The following is a 22,018-nucleotide window of genomic DNA, read 5'->3' as shown; positions in this document are numbered from 1 at the left end:
GGTTTGGCAGCGAGCGGGGCCTGGAGAGAGACTGGAAGGTCCTCTCACGTTAACACTTTGTGTTTGGGAACACAAAGATACATTGTTGACGGACTGAGCGGGATTCAATCGCATTTCTGCCTGAGCCGTGTGTGTGTGTGTGTGTGTGTGTGTGTGTGTGTGTCTGTGTGTGTGTGTGAAAGGGACAGGGTGGTGGGTCCAGTCTCCTTCATGGTCATATGGAAAAATCCCACACAAAGCGAGCCTCCAAGTGAAACTCCCAGGACGTATTTTAAAAGGATGGCATTACGGAACAGAGTGGTATTAAACACACACACACACACACACATAGACACACACAGTTTACCCTTTTATAAGAACATATTGTGATATTTAGGTGGATGGAGAGTGACATAGAGACAGAGTGAGAGGCAGTGGACCTGGCAGGCAGCATGGCATCAGTATGGCAGCCAGTTCCGAAGGCCAGCAAATAAATAGGCCTCATATTGCTCAAGAGTACAGCCGGAGCCAAAACTGTAATGTTACCATAAATCTGGAATCGAATGGGCACTCTCGGCCAACGCAGGAGCCTATTCCTCCAGATGTTAGTTATGAAACTCTTATTTTTATCCCCCCCACCCCCCCAACGTCTGAAAAAATACACACATGTTAGGCGTAAAATCGTAGAGTGGAGCTGTCTGGATTCACGATCTCGTCATGGGTGATTCGCAGTTTGATGAAGTCAGGTTACGACTTTACTCACTGCAACCATTCTGCTTCAGTGGATTGACATTTATCAGACAGCTAGACCACAGCAGAAAGTGTGTGTGTGCAACACTGCTGGGTAAAGATCAGTCAGGACTATCTGTTTAATCACACACAGCCTATTAATGTTGGAGCGATTATTTTACCTCGACTGAAACATCACACATTAAAAATATTATCTGACTTTGTCTCATTTATTTACGCTGCCTCCGCATAACCAATTTATCTTCATCCACTGGCTGCAATTTGAGAAATTACCAAATGTCACGCAGTGAACAAGTGAACTATTAGTCACATTTTTAAGCCATACGCAATCAGAATAGTGTTGTGTTTTCACTGTGTGTAAATCGTAATGGAAAGCAACTGTTCCAGAGTCAGATGTTAGAGCTTAATACCGGTGGTGTGTTTACTGTCAAACCCTTTATGTGATATTTCTGTTGTAATGATGAATATACAAGGTGGAGGTTCAGAAACTAGTCAATGAGACATTTGCAGTTTGAGATGAATGTTGGATTTTATCAGTCACTCAAACCTTGTCTCTCTACGGCATTGGCATTCACCTAAAAGATGTGGTCAGGAAGGCATATTGTATTTGTAGCATAAAGTTCACATCTAATACATAATAATGAGCAGAATACAAATAGAGAAAATAATAATAGACCAGAAATACACTTATTGTTCAGTTACAGTGCAGTAATAAGTTGTAAATTGATTGCAACTGACCTTTTATTTTATTATTTTTTATGTGATGTTTAGCATAATTTTGATGTACAGTACTTGTACTTTACCCTAGAAAGTATTTCCATATTATGCAACTTTGTGCATGTAATCCACTACATTTGAAAGGGACATTTTGACTTGACCACATTTATCTAACAGCTGCAGTTACTACGTTACTTTGCAAATTAGGATTTTACCCACCAAACATACTGTATGATCAGTTTCCAAGACATAATGTATTGCTATATGAAACTGCTCAACAGCACATTAGGTCAGTGAAATGAACTCCACTTGGAGCAGCTATAACTTGAAAATGCAGCTTGTCCTTTGTGTTGTTGCATTGTGTTAACAGTAATGCCATGATATGATACAAAACTCCAAAGTGGCCATTTTACATATTAAGAACTTTTATGTTTGATATTTTTGGAACATTTTGCTGATCTTATCTATTTTTACTTAAACCTAAATGTTGAGGTCTTTTAATGGAGCACTGTCACTGCATTGCTACTTATTCATATAGGCTATTCTTTGACTGAAAAAGGCTGTTGAAAAGGGGGAATATTTTCCTGTTTCTATGACAAATTGGTAACGAGTTCTGTGAAGTACAATGGTGACATTTTAACAAAAAATTCTAACTAAAGACTGTTGGGTTTCACCGAAACATATTGTTGTTTCCAAAGCAAATCTGTCTCTCCTGACAACAATATCTGGGTTTGAAAAGTTACACTGTTTTTTTTTCTGTGGTGACAGCGAGGGGAAGTCCAATTGTTAAAATGATGCAATTTCATCATGTTAAAAACTTGGTGAGGAATACCACATTCCTACTTCAACAGCACTAACATCTGCAAAGAAAGAAAAGAAAAGGAAAATTTATGGGCCTATAATAGCTAGATTTCTAAACTCTATGTTGTTTTGTTAGAACAGATAGATTGGATTAGATTTTAATTGCACAAAGAGACAGACAGAAGGAACTAGCGTCATTACAGCTGACTTCAGCCTGTTGAGATTTCTGGACTTGCTTTCTTTATTGGATGTTTGGTCGGAAAATTTCATCAAAAATATTGTTCGTCTAACCCTGGATGTATTTGATACTCATTGATGGGCGCAAACACTGGCCAAACCAGACACTTCATTTCCAAAAACTAAGCCCAGAGTGGACCTCTGCATGGTTTCCTCTTGTTGGAGACACAGAGACCTCATCTTCAGCCGTGCTTCATCTGCCTCGGAGGAGACCTCAGCCATGTGTACAGTAGCGCTTTATAGCCCACTGCGTGACTTAAGCACCATTTGGCAAGGACCGCACAAGACCTCCCGAGGCCTTTGGAAAATATGGTCCTTTCACTGCCTACAGAGCACACACTGTGCAACACTCTGAATTCTTCCTCTAAGTTCAATCGTAACACTTTATACCATTTTTGGGTGCAGATGGCTATGGGACCACCTCATGAGGACATATATGGTCACATACAGTATCCTTTTCATTCAGAGTCGCCTGGCTGTGACCATTGCAGGCTTCATTTCAGAGCTGTTGGAAGGACGGAGAGGAGCCCATTCTGTGAATCAGCATGACTAAGGAGTGGCACGCAGAGATGGCAAGTTTTATTCACACAACAGCAAAAAAAAAAGATTATTCTCTCATATGTGATGCATACCAAACTGTTGAATAAGTACAAAATAAACTGCATGGAGTTGCATTTTGTTCCAGTGGCGGCAGATCACATCTTGAAGCATCCAACCAACACTATATGCAACTTAGAACTTGTCAGTGTTGCCATGACAGAAAGTAAATATTACACCATTCACCTGAGACAACTGTCATAATTTTTGCACCCGTGACCTGCTGCAGCTTGGCTGAGCCACAGTTAGTATGGAGAGCGGTGAGATATAGCAACTGAAAGAAAGCCTAATGGCCCATTTGGTTTGTATTTAGAAAGACAAATCAGTTCAGTCAAAACTTATGTACTGAAACAAAAATGTGTCTGAGACTAGACAGAGCACATCGAGTGCAGGAACAATGCTACATGTGCTGATTTCTGTTGTTACCACTCACACATTGGTATGAGATGATGCATCCTTCGACACGAATATCTTTATTAAAGGAATAGTGCAGACAAGACGTGAAATAAGTTTAACTGCTGAGAGTTAGAAAAGAAGATTGATGTCACTCACACATCTTTCCATTGCTACAGCCAACAGCTTGTTAGCTTGAATGAAGAAACAGCCACCAACAGTCAAAATCACAATCATTGAAATTATTGCCAAGTAGGTTTTCACATAGAGATTTGTCATGGTGCTTTTGGTGCAGAACAAACATTAAGTAAAATATAAAAACTACAAAGAAAGATAAACTGTAGATCCTATGTTAATGTTAATGTGTAGTTCTAGGTGGGTGGATGGTGAGGAACTGTTCTTTTAAGGTCTGAGGTTCTGGTTCTGATGGACCGCAGCGTCCTGCTGGAGGTGAGTGCCTCAAAGAGTTTGTGTCTAGAATGGGAGGGATCAGCCAGAAACTTTCCTGCACGCCTCAGGGTACTTGGAGGAGTTCAGGTCCTGAAGAGACGGAAGATTGCAGCCAGTCACCTTCTCAGCAGAGCCAATGACACGCTGCCTTTGTCCTTGGCAGTGGCAGCAGCGTACCAGCTGGAGATGGAGGAGGTGAAGACGGACTCAATGATGGAGGTGTAGAAGTACACCATCATTGTGTTTGGCAGGTTCTTAAGCTGCCAATCTCCCCTGAAACCATGGGTTGTTTATACTCTTCAGTTTTTGCATGGATTAAAAAAGTGTATTACTTTTAGACAAAGCCTGCTAAGCTGTTTTCCCCTTTTTAAAGTCTTTATGCTAAACTACGCTTACATTCTGCTGTAGCTTGATATTTATTCTACAGGCATGAGATAGATATCAATCTAACTCCTGACAAGAAAGTGAATAAGCCTATAACATAAGCTAAGACATGCCTTTATTGATCCCCAGAGGGGAAATTCAGATCCACAAGTCCATTTCAGAGCTCAGCAGGACTTCTAACTGAAACACAGAGGAATATCTGCAATACCTTTTGCCTTTAAATCTGGTCTATTCTGGAGACAGGAGCTAGTCCTTGATCTGCACACAGTGGAGGTGGTAATGAATGGCAGCTCATGACCTCACTGCAATATATATGTGCTACTGTCTGCCGCTTGATTGGATGAATGTAAATATTTGAGAGCAGCACTGCTGCCTGCTGGGAAGCCGAGCCCAGGCATCCAGCACTGTAAGTGAATTCTGGAGCTGCTCCGGGCCCTGCGAGTTAGAAGCCAAGGTTGGAACTGTGGGGAAGCAGAGTCATGCTACACCAACACACCGCTGTTACACTATCTGTCCACACCCTCAGGAGGGCACAAAGCAGTGGTAGGTTGGAAGTGGGGCGGTGTGAGGTTGGTCTTTTATTACAAGCCCACTCTGGGCACAGTGTTGTGAAAGCTGATGTAAAGCAAGACAGGGAAAGAAGAGAGCGCTCCAGCCTGCGCTGCACAGCGTTAAGATAAGCTGGAACTCAGCAGGGTAATAACGTGAGCCATATTGCAACTGGAGGTGGTGAGGTGTAGACAAAATAGCTGCCCCAGTGCGGTAGCTACCGGTACGCCCCGCTACTTTCACACACAACCAGTCACAGAGACATTGCATGCAGGTGAGCATAAAAGAATGTCCACATGCATGCACATCTGGTTAGCAGGTGTGAGGCATCTGAAGGTGTCAATTTCCTCTGACGTCTGAAACAAACAATCAAAAACTGTTCTGCCCCAAATTCCAAGAACACCATCTCCATACAGGGTAACATACCAACAACTGTTGGTATGTTACCCTGTTTCTGGCAATTTCTTATCATAAGTTATGCTTCCCCAAAACACCAACAAAAATATTATATATCTAATGTGCTAATCCTGTTAACACATTCTTGTTGAGGAAAGGTTCAACCCAATGACCTGAGGGACTGTCCATGAAATCCTGCTGAGATAACCACTGCCAAAAACAAGTCTATCTCTTTCTAGGTATTGAAAACTGATAATTCATTCGATTAATATATCAGTTTAGTTTTCTCAGTTCAGATAAATCAGGCAGTAGCTAACTCCATTATGATGGAGGAAGAACTAACAGCAGCTACAGCTAACGTTAAAGACAACTAGTAAGATTACTATTTTAAGTAAGATTACAAACATTGACAATATAAAGAATAGACAGTGTATGTGAGAGGCTGCCAAAGAGCTGTTTTGAAGCTCTTGTTTATTTCTGCTTTGGGCATTGTAATACGGGATCTTATGGAGATTGACTTGTTCTGTAGCCAGCCTGAAGTGGCCGCTTGAGAAACTGCAGTTTTTGGCCCTTCCGCATTGGCTTCACTTCACAGCCACAGAGGTTGCCACTAGGTTAAAGCCTGTTCACCAATTACCAATAAATAGTGATTAAAACATCTTAAATGTAAACATTAAATGAGTTTGTGAGTTAATGAATATGACTTGTTCATTAACTGCTGGTTCAAATGTATAAGAGACATGACACTATGGTACATGGTACTAGCCAAGCTTAGCAGAGTTGCAGAAATGATCAACACAGCGAGTTAAGCTGGATTTATTTTTTTCAAACTCGCACATAAATTCAAATTATTATACAAAGCAGATAGAAGATTTTTTTTGGAATGGTTATTTGGAATATAAAACTTCCAGAAATCTATTTCCATTTTGATCAGATTTGGAGTTCCTTTGTGTTAATGCCATTTTTAAAATCTCCTTTAGCACATGACAACAAAGCTGAGCTGCGTGTATTTTGGGCCATGCTGACTTAGAGTGACCTTGAAAAAAGATCGGCTTCCTCATTACTTGATCTCTAAGCAGCTTTGAGTAACCAGAGATCAAACAATGTCCTCTTTCAGGCCATTAGACAGACAGAAATACCTGCACTTGAACCCAACTAAATGACTCTCGCAAGCTATGTGATTACAAAACACTTGTCACGCCTCTGTTATTCTACATAATCTGATTGAAAGGAAATCCTGCGACAAAGTGGATAGTGGATACACGCAGTCTGAATCAAATGAAACCCACGTACATGTGAAGTATTTTGTGTTTGTGTGACCTGGGTATAATTTCCTTTATTTGACTTTAGCTTGCTGGTGGGAGGGTGGGAGATGTAGAAGTTGGCTTTGTGTTTTCAAATTCAATTGTCCACTATACAGTCAAAGGGCCTGAGCTTCCTGTGGTTTCCAGTAATAAACCTAAACTCGGGTTACATCCAAAGCACAAAGGACTGCAAATGTACAGGAAAAAAACACAGTTATGTGGATGTGTAATAAGGTTAAGGTCTCAAGCTACAAGACGCTGCGAGACCTAAAGAAAGTGCCAAGAGTTCAAGACTCTGAACTCTGTCCTTAAACTCTGCCAGGCTGAGGTCTGGCCTGGTGGAAAAACAGCTTCTATGAAGAAACAGTGGATCTTCCAGACCTCCTTGTCTCTTCAAAGTCAGTGAAATTGGGGTCTTTAGTCTTGGTGGTTTACAACAAATTCTCTGGTCCAACCCCAAAATCGTGATCAGCTTGGCAAAGAAAAATAAGCAGTGCAATTACAACACAGGGGACAGATTATTTATACAAAATAATGAATTTGTTTCTATACATGCCAATCATCTCACCCAAAAGGCAGTTTATTAATGTGGATTTTTTTTTCACTAGGGGCAAAGCACAGCTTTCGAAGAATGCGGCCGGTCCATGAAAACGTTTGAGGCATGTGGAAAGCTTACACCCAGCCATGTTGATACAAAGTGATTAGTTTATTATAGAAGTCAATGGTCTGAGTACATGGCTATTTGCTTCCATGTTCTAGCGGTAGCATGAGTGAGACCCGGCTGGGTGTCCTGTCACACTGAATGACGACAGAACCGCAGAATCCGAGAAAGAGAAGCGGCGTGTGGCCAGAGGTATGCCACACAGGGCATGAGTACCGTGAACGAGAGGAATTATGGTTGGTGGGATGATGAATGAAGTTACTCATCCTTCCATTTTGTTTCTACATTCTGCAGTCCCCCACTGCTGCTCTGTCTTTGGCCCTTGTGCTTATTGCCACAGTAACTCGAGGCCGGGATGAAAGCAACCCCTACGGCGAGAGGAGTTTGTTCTTGGAGGGTGAGGAGTCCCTGTCTCCTGCTTTCTTTAGGGCATGTACACAGGGCGCCATGTTTTTGAAAATAACAAGAGTGGGTTACAATACTATCATTTAGGTTTAAATTAGATTGACAGAGTATCAAATATGAGGAAACTCAATTACAGCTCTATTACTAGCTGAATTGACTTACATGGACCCGAGGCCAGAGGTTCACACCAAACAGGGATAGAGGTTTCCTGCTTACCCGAGGCCTGTTCTTATTAAGTTATAGGGGCCTGGTGTGATTGATGGGTACACATACAGGCCTGCTGCTTCTGAGGATGTGGGTAAGCCTCTATGTTGACAGAATCCAGGGTAATTCCTGATAGGACTTCTTGCCAAAGATGTTTTTACTCTGCACATTTAACACTATGACCATTCAGGTAGTCTTCTTAGCTGAAATATTGTTTAATATGAAAATACTCAGTCAGGCCCACACAAGAAGTTTCAAGGATTGTCATAGTGAGTCAAGAGAAAGGGGGGTTGACTGACTTCTCTGTAACCCAAAGGACACCCAGTCCTGAAACAGGACGCTTCCATTGCCTGATGAAATGTCAAAGGGTCTAAATGTAAACGGGTGCAAATATGTAAACACAAGGTTCCACATAATCAAAGTGTTTCCACCTGCAGTGACAGAGCCATCAGTTCTGGGCATGCCGCTCATTACCTCACAGTCTTCTGGTGCTTGGAGGGTAACCTAAGAGAGGCCAGAGCTCGGCTTTAGCCGACTTTAGAGGAAGGAAAGAACGGGAGCAAAGGGGCATTTTCCTCTACCTCACCTCAGAACGTAAACAGTGCAAAAGTCTGCAGACCTTTAGAGCCTTTTTGCCCAGAATAAGGAAGGTCATCTGGAGATGAAGAGAAGTTTGATTGTGTTCCAAAAGGTTGAACCACAAGACCTGAGGGCCTTGCTCTCTTATCCAAGAACTCTGTTAAAGAGGACACTGGGAAAGGCCTGCTGCACCCGGCACTATCACATTCTCATTATCACACGGCTGACCTTATGGTGAACATATTAGTTCCTCACCACAATATACTATTCAGGTGCTTGTGGCAGAGGATGATCTTTCCAATCACCCTCTCACTCTCTTCTTTGCTCTTATAAGTCAGCATGGCAAAACAATTACCTGATAGCAGAGCGGCAATGAGCATGACAAAGTGAGTGACGTCTGGGAACCCGACACCTTATGAAACGATGCCCGACGTCTCGTAATATTTTTACACATGACAGCATGACTGCTCTACTGAGGGGCTCGTCTGAGCACTAATCCATACGGCCCCGGCCCACTGCGGCAGGCAGAGGAGCAGGGAGACAAGACTGTGCTAATGAGAGCCAGATCGGCCCTTGTTAGCTTATTGCCTGGCTGGATGCTCAGACAGAAAACAGTCCATCAAGCTGCCCCTGCAGAGCTGCTCCCAGGCTTCTGAGGCAACAAGGTGGGGCAGGACACGAGTGTTCGGGGAGTTTGGCATGTTGCTAAGTCTGCAGAAGAGGGTTTAATCCTCCCTTCCATCTCCACAACAACTTCCTTTTTGTTGTTGTTGCTGTGCAGCCAGGGGTATGGCCCAAAAAACACATTTGACACTAGTTGCATGTATCTGTGGGTTACCAGGTCAGCCAAACAATATTTCATCTTGTTGTGTTTGATGGATGGCAATGTCTGTTTTTGTTCTGTTCCTCAGAGGATGAAGTCAACTCACTTTAGTGTTCCAATGACTTTAGTACTAATTAGTAAATATAAGCATTCTAATATGGCACTCTTAAGGTGGCACAGCAAACATTCCTACTAAAAATCAACACGTTAGTATTGTCATTGTGGACATGTTAGGCTGTAGACTTGATAAGTTTGTAGCTGTCTGATAAGGTCAAACTTACAAGGAGAAACATTTTTAAAACATTAAAGGAACATCTGAAGAAATAAATACAATTACGTGGTGCATGCACTCTCATTTAATGCTTGCTTACCTTGGTAATATTCTTGACATCTCAGACTGATTTACCACAGGGATGGGACCAGTATAAATAAAAGGACAGTGTATGCTGATGTCGCGAAGGCTTCTGTAGTGCCGCTCTGAAACTCAGATATGTGGCACTGACCTCCGCCATCTTGGCAGTTCTGCCTCTTCCGCTTTCCAGCTACATTCACAGCTGCTTGAATAATAATAATAAATGAATAATGATTTTTTAAAAACAATTCACAACAATGTTGTAAACCGATTATTTTAATCATTTATCAAACAAAGAGAGCCAACCTTTTGCAGGTTCCTTAATCTCTGATAGAATGATTTCCTTCTGTTTTATGACTTGTGATTATTTTTTACTGTTTTCCACTCAGTTCTGCTTAAAATGACTTTTCCAGTGTACCAAATAAGAATCATTGTTCAGTTTTCAAAGCACAGTGAAGGGGGTTTTAGGAAGGCCGCTCTACTTCTCATGATGTGGCAATAAAAGGAATGTGAATTGACCAGCTTTACAAATTATTCTCAAAAAATATAGAATCTGTCAGCTCAGCCCCTTGAGTAGCTGATGTTTTTCCAGAGTAGGCACGAGGAAACAGCAGCACTGCAGCTCAGCACATGCTTGAACCACATGAAGGCATTATTACGCCGTATGCGTCCGTTGTTGTTTGACTGAGACATATTTCCAGACGGCTGCCTGGACTGCGGCAGGAGATGAGGGATATGCTACAAGGGGAAGAGTCTTCGCTCTCGCTGCCAGCCCTTGCCCTTTCATAATCACCCAGGAATTATGCACATCCCAGTTAAAGCACTGGTGGAGTGAGTTATGGCTGCGGTGGTGTTTCCTGAGGAGTCTGCCAAAAAGATGATTTAGATAGATCACACGTCTGGGGTCTGAGGGTTCCTCGGACACTGTTTAAACACAACTCTTTATTCTGAGGACAGAGGAATGCGAGGGGTGCTGAGTGAAAAACCCATCACCTAACAGTGACATTTCCAACACGGCAATGATGACAGCAGAGTTATTGGGCATCTCTGCTGAAGGCTTGGATTTTAGAGTGGCTGCAGAAAAAGCATCGTATTTTTCATTTGGCTCTTTGAGTCAACAAAGCTTCAACACTGACGTATTCACTTAAAAAAAGAATTTTATTTAGTTTAATACATAGGGCGGTTTGTATTGAAATATGCATACATTCAGCTTTACAATTCATACAGGAATTATCCCACCAAATTCCTAAAATACACACAATTTACAAGGTATACACGTTTCAACATATTTCTGAACACAAAAAAAGACAGCTATACCAGTTTAATGGATAAGCGCCTACTTCCTTTTTATTTTATTATACCATTAAATTCAAATGGTAAACCTGTATGCAACGTTTTATCTCAGCTAAGTATAAGTTAAAATGTTTATAGTGAACAGTCCAGAGGCCATTCACTGACAAACAAACAAGAATGGCACGCAGAGTTTCCCATGCAATTAAAAAGAGATAAAAAATAAAATAAAATAAATCAATATGTGACGAGACATGCTTGAATCCATGTCGTTTACACCATCAGAACTACATTTCCCAGAACATACAGAAGCGTCCGTATACTACAAACATGTCCAGCGTTCAGGGCTTGAGTACACTTAAAACCTCTTCTCAGATACAAACACAGATAGGAGTACTGTGAAATACATTAGTGAAGTGGAGCACGCAGCTTTTTCTTTGATTTTCCAAATACAGTGGAAACACCCTTATGACTCACTGCCCTGTCTAATATTGAACACTTTTCCTTTGTTGCTGTCTAGTCAAAGGGATGCAATATGAAAGAGCATAGCAGTGCTAGTGATATTACTGATATTATCTGTCTGAGTGAGGGACTGCCAGTAAGTCGCACTCCATTAAAGCAACTCGTTACAACAAAGGCGTGCAATTTTAAGAGGCTCCCTCTTCTTCTGCACCCAGTGGAAAGCTCGCTGGTGCCAATCTCTTTGATTTATACACTCATCAGGAGAAAAAAAACAAAAAAAACCCACCAAAGGTTTGAAGTCCAAATCAATAAAAGTAGTAAAACGTCATTCGAGACACTTGGTAACTCTATTATATTCTGAAGAAATGAGGCAGCTGTGTGGACAACAAGAGACGTGATCCAAACCTTTGTCTGAGATTAGTGGGATGGCTTGGCTTGATAAGCTTCTCCAAAAGCAGCATAAAGTTCATAGAGTCTGGGGGGCAGATCAGGATCAAGCGCATACAGAGCAGAGGGAGGACAAACACTGGAGAGAAGTCGGCCCTGCATTGATACAGATGTGCTCGCTAAGGCATGTTGCTCAGAGGACAATAAGCATGCTGGAGACGAGAGAGGACCTCTGGTCAAAACTGTTTTTCCATTCTCATTATCATACTTCAGAGATTAAGCCATATGCCTGACTAACTTTGGTTTACACTCACACTCCTTTCACTGCTATCACTGTATGACTTGAGAATGGTTAATATTTTGATCAAGGTCCCTAAAAACTGCACAAAAACAGGAGAGAAAAACCTCACACTAATTCCATGAAGAGGAAGGCTGAGCTGCGTTTCGCACTGTAGCGCAGCGTCGTTATTAGAAAGTGTGCAAAAAGTAGTGTCTGTGTGAACACAGAGTGTGTGGATGGTCAACCCTTACAGCTCAGCAGAGGGGGAGACAGTCAGACCTCCACTGTCTGAGGAGGGAGTGTGTATGTGTATATGTGTCTGTGTGTGTGTGTGTGTGTGTGTGTGTGTGTGTGTGTGAGAGAGAATGTGTTGTGCATGTGTGCGTTTGTCTAGACCAGGGAGCAGTAGCCTCCGCAGCCGCCGCCTCCCGCGTCTTCGTCGGTGAGCTGGACTCCTCGGCCGTGGTTCTCGCTCTGCCATAAGCCGGGAGTCTGGATGATCTTCTCCACCAGCTCCTCGAACGCACACTGAACACCGTCCCTGGTCTTAGCGCTCGCCTCTGGAGGAACAAAGTGTAGAGAGGGGGGTGAAATAACAGAGGGAGGAGGAAGAGGAGTGAAGGGGGGAGAGGAGAACATGGCAAAAGGGAGAAAGAGAAAAATGAGAGGTGGATTAAAAGAGAAGGAGGATGGAAACGGGGGAGAAAAGATGAGACACAGATACAACAACTGTTAATGTCTGCATCCAGATGTCATCGTGTGGACGGGCCAGTGGTGGAAAGTGTCTCAACAATAACCGTCAGCCCCAGATAATAATACTGAACTGTAGAAGGTTGTTAGGGGGATACAGTCAACACCCGCTCCCCAACATGATGACATCCAGAAACATTAGAGTAGTAATAACCGTCTGATAAAAGACATAAATCTTATTCAAAAAGCAAATCAGAGCGAATATGTTCGGATATGCCTCCGAAAACTTGGAAACATCCGAATGAAATCTTTCCATTTCAACAAATGGTGTTCAGTGCTTGATGAAGATAAAGACGGGGTGATTAAGTTGAAGTCATTTCAGCTCCTTTACTGACAAATCTGAAAAATAAGCACAGGGAAAGACGAGAGCGCATGGAAGATGATACATGACTCCTGTTTTATATATAGAACTATGCAAGCGTTCCTCAGCAAGTATGATAGTTATTTCAAAATCGGTTTCCCCCCTGTGTAATAGTCTGCTGTAACTCATGCCCAGCAGGTCTGTGTAGAGCGGGGAATCCTCCTGACTTACCTATAAAAAGCATGGAATGTTTTCTCGCAAACTTCAGCCCTTCTGCCCTGTCTAGCTCGTGGTTTTCCTAAAACAAAAGAGAGGTAATGGCTTATTTGAGGTCTGCCGGGCGGAGCTGTCAGCTACTGTGGTCGTCACGGGGCAGAGAGGAAAAGTGATTTTCACAGACAAAGAACAGGACACAATAAATTCATAATGCTCTACTTAGTGGGCATTTTTTTTTTATCCCCGCTGACTGATTCTGGTATCCTGGTGAAGTAGCAGCTGCCAAAAATATGAAAGTGGGTCTGCCACCGTCATTTAGTTCTGTAATTTGTCAAAAGGCTGCAAACTAAGCTAGAGATACATATTTGTGCAGAATATGTTTATACAAAGTCACTTTATATATCTGCTTCTCTCGATATGGTAAAATAATTTAAATCTCTGCAAAAACAGTGAATATTTAACACATTAAAAAAAAGTAGGAATATATTTAGTAATGATACATAAAGTACTGTGTGTGACAATGTGGATTCAAAACTCACACTGTGCTGCTGCTCTCTAATCAAACAGCCTTGCTAATCTGAGCGGGAATGCAAACATTTAACACGCAACACGTAAGAAACACACTCACCCTATCGATTTTATTGCCCACAAGCATTTTGACGAGGTCGTTCCTCGTACAGTACGTCTCGAGCTCGTTGAGCCAGTTGTCGAGCTTGGTAAAGGTTTCCCGTCTCGTGACGTCATACACTGCGCCAAAGCAGACGGACAAGAGCTGCTTAGATTGAAGGTGAACACAAACACACACACACACACACTGCACATGTCACACTTTAGGTTTAAAGGAAGACTGACTGTGGAAAAAATTTGTGTTTTTAATGAAAAGCTCCCATAATCATGATTTGTTTCAACTTTTGAGGAAATAATACAACAAACTGAGATTAAACAAACAACTAAACTAATATGACATCAACTAAAAACACATCCTCCGGTAATATCACATGGGGATCTGTCATAATCCCAGTGCTACAGCACGGCGCCTTGTGTTTCTATACATCATTAGAGTGGTCAAAAACCATAGGCTGCAGAGGAAGTCTGTTTAAGAGGTTTAACTTAGTTCCTGCGTGTGTGCGTGTGTGTGTGTTCATATACATACTGTACACGCGTGTCCATATGAGGAGTCGGACTTAAGGGTATAAACTAACTTCCAGAGAGAGGTAAGAGTGTGTGCGTGTGGGTCACAGGATGAAAAGCCATCACTTTCTTTACAACCAGGGGCCTGACTCTGAAGTGAAAAGGGCACACACACACACACACACACACACACACACACACACACACACACACAATGATGGCATCAGCAGCTTGGCTTACCCAGGATGACTCCCTGGGCACCGCGGTAGTAGCTGGGCGTCAGGGTTCGGAAGCGCTCCTGTCCTGCAGTGTCCTGCAAAACAAGAGCAGCTCAGCTCAGCTCAGCGCTGCTGGACACACTCACAGGGGGGGGAAAAACACTGTGGCTCAAACAGCAGGAAAAGCGGAGCAGACTGACAAACAACAAGAGCGACTCCTCTGTGTCCCTCAGGGAGCACGAGGGCAGAGACGGTGTTGCGTAAGCGCCATCTTCTGGCCACACGGGGGAATAGCCAGATCCGAGTCTGGTGGTTCATCCCTCTGCGCTGACTGACAGACGAGAGCCACGTCTTTGTTTCATGAGTGTTACTGTGGAGCGTTTGTCACTTACCCATATTGCCAGCTTTGCCTTGTTACCGTCCACGGAAATGGTCTTCACCTTGAAGTCAACACCTAGACAATAATGATAAAAAAAAAACAGTCCATCACTCATGCTGTCATGATTTTAGTCCCAATATGGCGACTCTTATATTCTTTGGACAAGAATATTATCTTTATCTTTATCTTCTAATATATATCTTTGCTATAATTACCGTGATGAATTGTAAAAACACACACACACCACACAGCGGCTCTAAACTCCTGCTAACCCCGGCGTTTCAGACTGGCATCCTGCCCATCCCATGTCCTGCACTTAAATGATGGTGTGACGGTGCGCTCATGTGCGCCACAAAGGGACGCTGTGGTTTAACGTCCTGAGCTGAAACCAATACAGGTCTGTTTTCAACAAGATAAATAATAAAAATCCAGCACCTGTGGATCGGCTCAGAGGACCATGATTCACCCCTAAATGCTCCTGCCAGGTCCCGAAGGAACACACATTTACATGAAAATAACAATGTTGTCCCCCTTCCCCTCCACAAGTAAATCTCCTCTATTGCCTCGGTGTGCAGAGCGTGCAGTGTCTGGATGACATATCTGCCTGAGTTTAAGCATCCACTGACAGATTTACCAGGAAAATGTCCACTTGTGATGGGCTTGTTTTTACATCTGGGCTGGGGAGGTTTTTTCAGAGCCAAAACAGAGGAGGAGAAAAAAAATGCACATGAAGACAGGCTGAGGATATACGACGCGCAGTATGTGTGTACCACACACACTCCCACACAAATATACAGTCGGTTCACACAGTCAATCACAACAACTAGCACTTCCTCCGGTCCAGCAGGGTTGCTCAGATACCGCTGCCAGACGCATGCGGAGAGAAGTTTACACTTAAACATTTCCCTGAACCGGGAGCGGTCTGTCCTGCTTTAAGTCAGTGCGGAGTCAGACGGGCCTCGTCCCAGAGAACGTGCAGTAAAGCATCTGTTTGTTATATCACGACACAACAACACGCCGCTACCGCTGGAAGTCAAGGCTGGGCTGATCTCTGCGGGCCAAACCTCGCTTTGCAAACCCTTAATCATGTGAAATAAATACACAGAGAGCAGCACAACACACCCTGCTACAAAAGGTAGAACGCTTTTGTAATGACTAGGGCCGATTATTTCCATTAGCTGTTAATCTGTCGGGGACTTCCTTGATGAATCGAGTTGTTGTTTGGGCCATAAAGCGTCAGGAAATGTTGAAATATTTCCCTGAGGTGACATCTTTGTCTTGTCTATCCACAACCCAAACATATTCAGTTTACTATCAACAACTTTAGGCCACCGCGCTGTGTGCCAATGTGACAGCATACGAGGAAAGCTATTGTCACACGAAGGAATACGACCGTGGTTGAAGCGCTCTGGGTGCTAAGGATGAACACGAGTTCAGATACCGGATTAAAAGTGATTTCTGTCTGAATCTGAGGGAACCTGAGTCAATGAGGGAGGCTTAACTCCAATAAAGACATCTGTTTGGCAAAGATTCCCAGCTGGCCAAGTAAAGCAGTTCTGATCCAAGCCTTGACCTTGAAAAAAAAAAATACCCAAAACAGTTTCAACCTGCCTTGGAATCCGTGCTTCTGGTTGTTTTAACAAAGAAAGCATTGTGAACTACGAGCTCTATGCAAATCAAACGAGTCGGGGTAGAAAAGAAAACTAACATTCAAACTCGTCAATAAAATTATGAATCTTGCTGAATAATTAATTAAATGAACATAAACCTGTTAGGGTTGTTACAGCCTCAAGACCACCTGAAAATAGAACAGGTGTGTCCCTGGTGTCTGAAATGATTTATATGGTTCAAAGAAGATGATATGATTTGCAGATGTCGCAGAATTTGGAAAAACGTCCACTTGTAAAAAATAATGTAGCGCTAAGTTCACCATCCCACCAGATAAGATGGATGGTCTGGTCTGCTGTAGAGTTTGCTTTCAAACTGCTCATTAAGTTTGAAATAAATCAAATAGGTCCGCGGCTTGCGAGGGCGTGTGGTAGCGCGGTAACTTTTACTTCCAGCTCGCCAAGTGCTCATACCTTCCGTTAACAGGCCTCCTATATAACAGGACCAAATAGTGCACGGTGACCTCAGCTCCATGTTGTATCCAGTATGTTTTAAATGATTTGCAATAAATACTGGGTGTGTAATCGGCACGAGAGGCGAGCGTGTTGATTGCAACAGATCTAGTTCTGGAGCAGAGGACAAGGCTTGTCGTTTTTTTGGTCAGTAAAGTGTACGGTACAGCCAGCAGCCTCAGCAGGACCTGTGGACGAGCAAGAGGAATGAAGAACACTTCAGTGAATGCTGCAGTCATTGTTGTCTGCAGGAGCGGTGTAAAGTTCTCCGACTGCAGACAATGTACTGGACAGCACAAATATTCTGACAGACATAATGAACGCTCTGTGCCAATTAACGCCGCGAGCATTTGGTGTGCAGACTGATCACTGGCGTCCGCAACCTCAGTGACAACTCACTGTAATATTAACAGAGCTCCAGGGACAATCTGGCTGATTATTGTTTATGTCATTATAATAGACATAATTATGTTAAACATCCAGGGTGTCAGATTTATTGGACTCTGCTCACAGAGTAAGGCAGAAATGGAATATAATATTCAGAATTTGGTTTTCATCAGTGTATAAATCACTTGAAAAGAATTCATGTTCATCACGTTTTTGTTACCTTAGAATGAGCTTTTTTTTTTTTTTTTTTAAATATATCTACAGGCGCCACAGAGGCCACCATGTTGAACCATCATATTTCTACAGGAGCCCAGAATGGACAAACTAAACACTGGCTCTAGATAGTTTGCAGCCGCTCTTTCTCCTTCACACTTGAAACAGGAGGTTGAATAGAGGGGGGGCAGCAATGTGCAATGCACTGCTAGATGCTACTAAATATATATTGGAAAAACACAGGCAAGAAATACATCATACACTGCTCTTTAGCAGAGTTATATACTTCTCTCTAAACTACAGCGTCTCACACATGCGAGGTGCATTCAAAGACCGTCGGAATGACTATGAACGCGTTCATGAACGTGGGAAAAATGGAAATTCACCGGAAATATAATAAAACTAAATAGTATTTCTTTCAAGAACAAATTAACAGTGATTAAAACAACATGGGCTTTCTAACAGTATAAATGAAATAATAATTATACTAACTGGAAATTCTACTGGAATATTTGAAGGATATTAAATAAACTTTTACTTTCTTTGAAAAAACATGTCTACAAATTTATTCTAGGCTATTTATGCAATAGTAAAAAATTGTGGAAAATTTAACAACCGCATTTCATATTTGGTTTCGGTATTCGGCCAACTATTTAATTTTTATTCGGTTTTGGACGAAAATTTTCATTTCGGTGCATCCCTAGTTTATTACTGTGGTCCTTATTAGTGGTTGTGTTGTACCGGACTCTAGTGTATTAAAATGCGTCTCTAATATTCTGTAAATAAGGTGACATCATCAACACGTATCATGTATAAATTAATAGAATATATTTAATATGTTTAAGATATTTTGGGGCTTTTCTAGATTTGTTGGATTGAGTCAGCTGAAGAGTGACCGGAGAGAGAGAGAGAGACGGGGAATGACACGGAGCAAAGACCCACAGGTCAGATTCGCATCGTGGGCCACAGCAGTAAGGAGTCCAGTTAAACACAAACTATAACCTCAAAATAATAAACTTACAGTAAAATGAATATCTCTAACAGTGTCAACTTTTAAAAAAGGTACAGTCGATGGCTGAGCTGCTGTATTGGAGGTGTAACAACAGTGGTGTATGTTTATATGCATTCTTACACATGCAGGTATGATTATTAATCAATGTTTCATATGAGCGGATATGATTCTAATTTCCAGCTCTTTCCATGAGTAACCAAAACGTGCTGCTCATAATCAGTTAAGATCCTTGTTTGTACTCAATCCCTCGGGTTAGAGTGTGCTGCTGTACCTCAGCTCAGACATGTTACTCACCTATTGTTGCTGCTTGCTCTGGGTCAAATGTGTCATCTGTGAATCTCAGGAGGAGGCTGTTGACAGGAAAGAGAAAATAAGCGGATTAAGACTCATTATGAATCACTAACGAACACAGCAGCTTTTTGAGTTTTTTTTTTACTTGTTCTCTTCCACGTAGGTTTGGGATCATGTTTCTGTCTGCTCTAACGTGTCCTACGGCACCAGACTTATCGAATTCGCTATCTCTATTGATCACTTTGTCCTTCACTTGCATTTCGCATACAAGCTCCGGATGATATCACCGCTAGATTGCGGGGCCGGGAGGACAAGGTTCATTTCTTAACTATGACTAATCAAGTGCATAGGCCTTAATCACGGCGCTGATGATGTGGATAAGCTCACTCCTTTCCCCTGACCAAGTATAATTCTCTTATTTTTCCTCATGGGCCATCAGGAGGGATGCTGGAGCAATGAGCTGATGAGCTATGCACGGAGAGCGCCAAGTCAGAAATGTGTTCTGTGTAGGTCATTTGTTCAGGTAAAATGAAACTAGTGTATTCTTTGCCAGGCAGACATCTCCCTGATGATTTAAGGGCTTCTACAGATTGCAGGGAAACAAATTACATATCTGTATGCTACTCAAAAAATGAGCCCAGTCAGTGGAGCTACTTGACAATAGCACAACTGGCTCGGGATTATTCAAATGAGGACATTTGAAACTAATCATAGTCTGAATTAGTTTATTGTATTAAGCAAAAAGCCTATTTAATAATAATACAAAATTGCTCTCTGGAAACAACGCCCTTGGCCGGAGCGATGCACTCACAGGCAGTGCACAGCTGGCCACCGAAACTCTCGCTGTTTTCTGGAAACATAAGCACAACTTGGTTTATGTTATGGTGTTGGCATAAACTCTGTGCCTCATCTGTGCTCAGTCAACACGCAGCCGACTACCAGCAGAATATGTGAACAAGAAAAATAAATGGATTTCTACCGTAAAAGAATAAAAACAGACGCGGGGATTAAAATAATAGTTGTGTTGTAAACAATAAATTATCCAAATAGGATCGAAAGAACTGAGGGCAGAGTAACAAATGACTAATGCCGGGGAAACTGTCTGCTCACATTCTCGGATGCAAACAGTGTGGATCAGTACACTTGAGATTACTTACAACCTTCTGGACCTAAACGTAGGCGATCCAGAATGAAAGGTATTCCCAAACTGCATTCGATCCTCGCTGATCACGACGCAGAGCGCCCTGGCTCGGATCTTTTCTTGTGGTTCGTGTTACAGGCAGTTTGTTGCTTTCAGAACCCGAGGCTTTGGTCATCAGTCTGCGCTGTGAGATTTTTTTTTTGTGTGTGTTGGCCAGACAGTCCAGTGAGTGAAAAAAAACCCAAAAGCTTTGGGCAGCTCATTACCTATGTGCTGTGTTCTGCTCATGGAAGGCAGCGCTGTATTCGATACCACAGCGTGCAATGTGATGGTTGATGGCTCAGGACGGCTATCAGGATTCTTTCATGCAGTCTCCGCCACAGTCATGGCGAACCTGACCCAGCTCTCTGCTGGCGTGCTTGCTCGGGTGTGCGTTGCCAGACTCATGTTGGTGAAAACATTAGACTCTGTTTGGAATATTAGGCTGATTTGTGGTCGCTAACGAGGAAACTCTGATTACCACATAATGGAAAAATCAAGTGTGTGGTACATCCAGAGAGGCCAGCATTACTCAGGCATGACCTCTCAGATGAACTCCTTCCATGTAGATGTGTGCTGCTGTGTTCACAACGACGTGTGAACCACTTGATCTGAATTAAAAACAGGACTCACAATTATCCACAGCAACAGCACCGTGACTGCTACCACTCAGCGTGGCCTCACAGGTACGGCTTACGTAACGATCAGCGTGTCAGCACACGGGCAGAGACGTGGTCTGGATTACAACATCATCTCCCAGCAGCGATGAGCAAAGATGATGTCACGCACGGCTAGCTGGTGTTAGCTGGGCAGCTAGCACGCCACAAGCCTCGTTTTAGCTCCCGACAGCCGAGCAGCGTGCTCTGTTTGTGTTGTTTTTTTAATAAAGCCGAGAGGAAAAAGGCAGTTTGGTGTTGTGTGTGGTTTCAAAGTGCGTAACTGAGCCTCGCGTTGTTTGTTTGTCTGCTCCAGCTAACGCCAGCCAGCTAACGTTAGCAGCGAAGCCACGACATCGTTTTGTTCGTCCTCTCACCTGGACTTCCCCACGCCGCTCTCTCCGATGATCAGGATCTTCAGCGTCGTCAGTATGTCTTCTTCCATGTTCCCCTCACAGCGAGCGGTGTTAGTGTCGGTGGATGTTTTAAAAACGCTCCCGAGTGAAGCTGCGCTGTGTTTACAGCTCAGACCACAGATACTGTGACAGTGAGAGAGCTCACTCCAACCATTTCCGGTGTGACTCTCTGGCACTTCCGTTTCGTGATTACGCAACTGAGCAGGCACTGTGTGACGTGTGTTTAATAAACGTGTTTATTATTATTTTTAGATTTTGTCTGGGGGCCAATACTGATGTTTTAAAAATGGAGAAATGAACAATAAAAGTTACAGAAAAATGTTCTGTAACAATTTTGTTCTCACTGTCACAATTATCTTTTTATTTTATTTTAAAAAATGACAATGTAACCAAATCTAAACCAGTCAGGCGTGAACAAATCTAAAAATCAGTTCTTCCTTTCTTTCACATCTGGAGTCAGATAACAGAATAAATTGTATTAAACTTGCATGAAGTTGATACAAATCTTCACCTCATGTTTACTGTAATCATGACTTATTATGAGTAATGCAAAGTCTGTTAACATTTAAGTTTAAACATTTCACTCTTGCTCGTCTTTAACATACACAAAGTAATATTTTGTGTCACATCTACAGATATATAACACCAGCAGTTAATAATGTCCTCAGAGGTTCAGATGCTTTGTTATGTCAACCAAAAAAGACAAATCTTCCAGCCATAAATAATATATTATAAAAAATGAAGGTTC

The 22,018-nt window shown here is 42.5% G+C and overlaps 1 protein-coding gene across 1 annotated transcript; it reads right to left on the bottom strand.

Moving 5' to 3' along the window:
* Positions 1 to 10,728: 10,728 nt before the first annotated feature.
* On the bottom strand, positions 10,729 to 21,462 carry rab18a (RAB18A, member RAS oncogene family). Its single transcript, XM_010737326.3, has 7 exons — positions 21,232 to 21,462; positions 19,022 to 19,077; positions 15,009 to 15,070; positions 14,639 to 14,711; positions 13,896 to 14,014; positions 13,283 to 13,349; positions 10,729 to 12,560 (listed from the first exon to the last, which is right to left on the bottom strand). The coding sequence occupies exons 1-7, from the start codon at positions 21,297 to 21,299 to the stop codon at positions 12,391 to 12,393; spliced, it is 615 nt and encodes a 204-aa protein (XP_010735628.3). The 5' UTR covers positions 21,300 to 21,462; the 3' UTR covers positions 10,729 to 12,390.
* Positions 21,463 to 22,018: the final 556 nt, after the last annotated feature.

The sequence above is a fragment of the Larimichthys crocea genome, chromosome XXIII (genome assembly GCF_000972845.2).
Source record: "Larimichthys crocea isolate SSNF chromosome XXIII, L_crocea_2.0, whole genome shotgun sequence".
Lineage (NCBI taxonomy): Eukaryota > Metazoa > Chordata > Actinopteri > Sciaenidae > Larimichthys > Larimichthys crocea.
This window is presented reverse-complemented; position numbering and strand designations above follow the sequence as displayed.